Source organism: Dermacentor andersoni, chromosome 1 (genome assembly GCF_023375885.2).
Source record: "Dermacentor andersoni chromosome 1, qqDerAnde1_hic_scaffold, whole genome shotgun sequence".
Lineage (NCBI taxonomy): Eukaryota > Metazoa > Arthropoda > Arachnida > Ixodida > Ixodidae > Dermacentor > Dermacentor andersoni.
The window spans coordinates 27,363,396-27,369,395 of NC_092814.1; the positions used below are offsets into that span (position 1 = coordinate 27,363,396).

The 6,000-nt window shown below is 45.8% G+C and overlaps 1 protein-coding gene across 1 annotated transcript; it reads left to right on the forward strand.

Annotated features, from left to right (window-relative positions):
• The first annotated feature begins 2,395 nt into the window (after window positions 1-2,395).
• Window positions 2,396-3,100, forward strand: LOC126546019 (uncharacterized). The gene has a single exon (XM_050194078.2). It carries the CDS (start codon window positions 2,396-2,398, stop codon window positions 3,098-3,100), a length of 705 nt encoding a protein of 234 aa, XP_050050035.2.
• The last annotated feature ends 2,900 nt before the right edge of the window (window positions 3,101-6,000 follow it).

A 6,000-nucleotide genomic window follows, 5' to 3' on the forward strand; every position in this document is an offset into this window, starting at 1 on the left:
TAAGATCTGCTTTAAGTGCCAAGTGATCGTCAGTCGTGCGTGAATAGGACGGTAGATTATGCAGTCATCGACAAAAAGGCTCATGCAGGAAGTAAACTGGGTTGTAGATTAAGAAGAGTAAGGGGCCGAGGACGCTGCCTTGTGGCACACCAGAGCTAACAGAAGAAGGTGGGGAAGAGAAATTGTTAACAACAGTAAAGTGTTCTCGATAAGAAAGAAAATTACGAATCCAGGATAATGTCAAAGAGCCAAGTCGTAGGGCAGATAACTTAGAAATTAGGCGGCAGTGGGGTACGCGGTCAAAAGCTTTAGAACAGTCAAGAAAGACTTTTTGACTTTAGTGACGTTAATAAGCGAACATTTGTTAATTTTTGAATACGTGTTATGATTTCCCATGATATTATTGTCCGCCTTTTCGAATAATCCAGCTCCAAGACAAAAAGTATGCTATCGGTGTCAGGCAATTTTAAAAATCCCAGAAGGCTTAGAAGTGGTAACCCCGCACAGCAGTCACTTGAGTAAAAACCAGAGGAAGACAACCCGAAAACCGAGCTGTAGTTGAAGACAACACGTTCAGGCTGCCTAAAACCACAGGAGGCCATGCACAGAAGCTCGAGAGCATTGACAAAGCAAAGCTCGAGTTTATATGCGTATTATAAACATCGAAACAGATCAGTTCAAGTTTACACCTGCGGTGGTTTTACTTCCATCTTCCATCTCCCTCGTTACATTTGGCTGGTACAATCAGTGCAAGTATAAATGCTGAGTGGCAACAAGACGAAATTCCCCAAGAACATTTTTCCTGACATTTGCATGCTCAGTGCATGGGATTGTTGGAAATGACAATTAGTTTGAGCAGGCTTCTGATGGCCTTGATTAAATGATATAGACGGCAAGCGCGTCGTGCATCAGAAAATTTGCTCAACACCGTTTCACATGAACACACAAATTTAATCACCGTGACTTAGATGAACAAGGTTCTTTTCGACTTTTTGATGCGTTCTGGGTCGCGGGGAAATATAACACATGGGTGTTGTTTTTCCGTTGAGCTGGTGCAGAAAGGTGCGCCGCAAACGGGCATGACGGTGTATTTTTAGCGATAAAATTGTTAAGAACCATTCATCTCACGTCGCGAGCCAGAAAAGTCAACTTAGAGAACACGTGCGCAGCATTGCCGAAAAAACAAACACCAGGCAAACACGACCGCGCTGCACTGACCACGCACATGTGCGTCCGCTTCAACAACTCCGACACAATATGGCGGAGATGCGGCGGGGGTCTTTATAGCCTGGTCAGAGAGTGTCACCACCCTGAACTGCGGGAGGTGGCGCTGGCATCGAGACACCCTCAATTGGTGGAAGTAGGGAAACGACATACGGAGGCGTATAAGGGCAAAGTTTACAATAGGGGTTCATAAAGTTTGGGTATGAAAATTCAACGCACTTTTTTTTCCTTTTTTTCTTTTTACATAGGTAGGACATTGTGCAATATAATAACAGGAGCTTGGTGGCACAACCCACCACCCCATTCCAATTGGGACGCTCATAGCATCCATCCATCCTTCCATCCTAGCCGCTCTTGCATTGAAGCTATAGACGGCACGAAGGTCACTTCGCTCGTCACTGCTGCCGCGCTTGCTCACACCAGCGCTCATATCCAGCTTTTCTGGACCCATACCAATTAGCGCCCCAAGCGGCCCCGGCACGAAGCTAGCGCGTTTTCAGTGGAATATGCGGGTTTTTCGCGAATAACAAAAGCTGCAGGTCGAGTGTTGAAAAAGGCAGGTGACAGATATGTTCTGGAAGACAATTCACATGAGCCAAATGCAGTGATCACGCTGTGGCAACCAAGAATTCTGTTCCCAGAGCGGGTAAAGATTCTGCAATGGAAGCCTATGGAAACGACAAAAATTTGTACTTGATTTTCGAGACAAAAACGGTAGCTGCGATAAAACTACGGCGTCTATCGTAAAAGTTGCTGCAGCGCATGCAGTCCGGAGACTCAGCTTTAGATTGATGCCTATCTCGACTCTCCACACATGGCGTAACACTGTTCCCAAAAGCGATTTTTGACACACAGTCGTGCAAGTTCACGTGGTATCTATAAAAACTCGAGGCCATGTTTGCGATGAGCTCCGTTGGAAACGGCCACGTTTGCAATGAGCTCCGCTGGAAACAGCGCATCGGCCCTCGGCCGAGGATCACACCCACCGTCAACTGCTGATTCCGGTAATTATAACGTCGTTCTTCCTCGTCTACCGAGTGGCAACACCGTTCTCAATTCAGTTTTCCTGCATGCTGACCTGGCAGGGCGGCCGTATCGGGCCCCGGACTTTCGCGATGCTCTCCTTTCAGTGCTAAATGCAACTGATATGCTCGGCGCTGGACAATACCATATGAGCCATTTGTGGTTAGTGACATGTGTTAACAACATCGCGAAACAGAAACTTGTCGACAAAGGCGAGTTGTTGGTGAAGGGCCTCAAGTGCCTTGTCATAGACCCGGAATGCAAAAATATCAAGATGAAGCTTCTTTGGCTCCCCCCACACCTCGAACAGAGACGGATTGTTGAAGCGCTAGAGCCATATGGCACAGTGCAGTCCATCACGAGAGAAATGTGGTGGTGTGACGGCATGGAGGGCTGGCAAATGACTGATCGAGACGTAGCGTTCACATTGAAAGATGGAGTTTCTGCCAGTAATCTGCCACATCTATTGAGCATATACGGCCACCAGTGCCTTATCTTGGTTCCTGTCCGACCACCACTTTGCCTCCGGTGCACCAGAGTTGGGCATATCCGGCGACAATGTAGAACACCACGCTGCAGTAACTGTCACTGCTACGGTCACCCTGCAGATGCATGCGTCGGAACCTACGCTGACAAGCTTCGTGGAAATAGACCAGCTGAGGATGATTACATCACTGATCATATAATGGACGTGAGCGAAGTTGTGGATGCATCTGGTGAAACACTTCCTGAGACTCATCGACAAGAACAGATTAAGCCGTCATCGGCTGACATTAGCCTCAGCCAGAAGCCTGCGAGCGAGAATGAGACTAAGGCGCCTGACGACGAACCAACTGTGTCATGGGCAGAATAGCCACCAGTTCAAGATCGCCCACCGTCAGTGGAATCTGGATCGATGTGCGAGGCCACTAAGAAGCGTCCAGCGCCATCTGATAATCCATCGCCCTCGGAAAAGGAGGCTCGCGTTCCCAAAGTGTCAAAGTTGACAAAACCGCTCCGGGGAATACCTACTCCTGCAGATGTCCCTTGTGTTAACGTACACCAAAAGGTCCATAGTGCATCACTTCATCAAGAAGGGAGTGGTGCACCTTCGGAGCAGCGTTTAAACGGTGCACCTACATAGGTAATCATGGCGCGCGCTCTTCCCTTCCATTTTGGTACTATAAATGTCCGTAGCTTACGAAGTAAGCGACGGCAAGTAAAGCCGGTTCATTTGTTACGCAACAAGAAAATTAGATATTGCTGCTATCCAAGAAACAAGGATTGAATCCGACGAAAACACAGAAGTAGCTCTATCTCCATTCCTATCTGACTATACTGTTTGTGTCAGCCATGCAGTAGGCATTTCAACAGGTTGTATGTTATTTGTTAGAAAACATTTACCATGTGATTTGCTACATTTGTTTACAGATAGGGAAGGGCGCCTAATCTGTTGCAATATTGATATCAGTGGTATGAGCTTTAGATTTGTGTGTGTTTATGCTCCGAAAAAGTTACTTGAACGCGAGTGTTTCTTCTTATCTCTAGAACATAATTTCTGTACTGACCGTGCATTGGTCCTCTTTGGAGACTTTAATTGTGTATGTAACGCGCAAGATCGTACGTCACTGAAGCTGAGACATGATCCAAGTAGTGATGTGTTGCAACGCCTGATATGTGATTATCAGCTTGTGCACATTGGGGAAAATGAAAAGGCGGGATGTCGATATACGCACTTCCAAGGTACCTCGCATGCAAGGCTTGATCGAATTTACGTTTCACTTAGCGCGCTACCTCCTGTTTATGGTTACACTGTGCACCCTATATTCTTTAGTGACCATTGCCTAGTCTCAGCATCGTTTGGCAGCCGTCGGTATCAAAGTCGGCGTATGTGGTGGGAGCTGTGGAAGTTTAATAACCAATTACTTTCGCGTGAGTGTTTCTTAAATCGTGTGCTTATAGCTCATGTGTCATGCCGCAAGGACTTGTCACTCTTTGCTGTGTGGGAATTATTCAAACAGGAAGCTAAAATGATAGCTATCGAAGAATCATCAATATTGGCCTTTGAAAAAAAGAATAATTACAAAGCATTGTATAAACTTCTGAGTGAATTGCATGAGCTTGAATTCCTACATCCGGGTCAATATAGTGATGATATTCATAAGGTCAAGGCACAGTTACAAACTTTGAACGCAGAAAAATACAGAGGTGCACTAGTGCGTGTGCGAGAGCAGCGTTTCCTGGAAGAACAGCATTGCAGTAGGGCCCTTGGTGATGAGCGCCGACACACGCTGTCTAAACAAATACTAGATATAGAGTACGGTGGAATCATTGTTAATGAGCCTACTCTAATAACTTAAGCGTTTTTCTAACATTATCAAAAACTATTTCGAGACCATAAGCCATTGGATACAGATGCTGCCAAAAAATTGTATCGTTGCTGCCCCAGTTAAATCAGGATGATTACGATTATACAAATGAAAACAATGATATTAATGAAGTAACTGCATGCATCGATTCGTTGGCGAAGGGCAAGACGCCCGGCCCGGATGGCCTTATTGCCGAATTTTACCAGTGTTTTCGTTCCTTCTTATCGCCATTATTACTTCTGGTGTACCGCGAGGCCTTGGAAGTAGGGTACCTAACCGCCACAATCTACGAAGGACACACGGTCCTTAAGCCAAAAGCGATGATGAGACTAAATTGCAAAAAGTTGATGGATATCGGCCTATCTCCTTATGCAATGTGGATTATAAAATTTTTGCTAAGGTATTAGCTAACCGTTTGCAAGTTGTAATAAGATCTGTGGTCGGTGATCATCAAACATGCGGCATCAGGGGCCGGTCCATTCAGACGAACATTCATGTTGCTAGATCGGTGCTAGAGTATGTAGCTGAGGGGATTGGACAGGTGGCAATGGTACAGCTAGATCTGGCTAAGGCGTTCGAGAGGGTGAATCACTCATTCCTGTTTACTGTACTAGAGCATATAAATATCGGATCCCTGCTCCTTAGAGGTGTCAGGATATGTTATGCTAATGGCTCAACGAGGCTGATAGTGAATGGCTCTCTCTCCGATCCGATTAGGCTTGTATCATCAGTACGACAAGGATGCCCTTTGTCACCGCTTCTGTTCTGCTTGTATTTAGAGCCAATTTGTAGGAGCATTCTTAAAGAACAAAATTTTCAAAGGTTTAAATTACTGACTAATGAGGTTCCGGTTCTTGCGTATGCAGACGACGTGGCCTTTTTTGTACCGATAAAAAGAGTGTAAAGACTGCTCTTGCGATTACAGAAGAATTTTGTGCGGCTTCTGGTGCAAGCGTTAACTTTGAAAAAAGTTCAGGTTTTTGGTTTGGATTATGGGCCACAATGCCATCACATTACGCAGGCATTCAATGGAAAGAAGATCTGCGTTATTTAGGTGTGCCTCTCTCACAGTATAGAAATAGCAACGCTCCTTGATCGGGAGAAGTTGGAAAAATTCAATGTAAGGTGAAATCATGGCGAGGGCGGAATTTGTCAATGTTCATTCGTGCTGAAGTGTGCAGCTTGTTCTTAGCTTCCCGTCTTAAGTATGTGCTGCAAGTGCTGCACTGCTCACGACTTCGCCTTCAGGCACTGCATCGCGTATTTGCAACATTTATTTGGAGTTCGAGTTGTGAATCGATGCGGCGCGACAATCTGTTCCTCCCCCTTGAACGTGGTGGTCTAGGATTAGTCCACCTCTTCGTCAGGCAAATTGTTTCTCGCCTGTTTTTCTTTCGAGACAGTG

What these genes read in the sequence shown, in the direction of transcription:
- LOC126546019 (XM_050194078.2), top strand. Translation starts at nt 2,396, where the DNA reads ATGAGCCATTTGTGGTTAGTGACATGTGTTAACAACATCGCGAAACAG.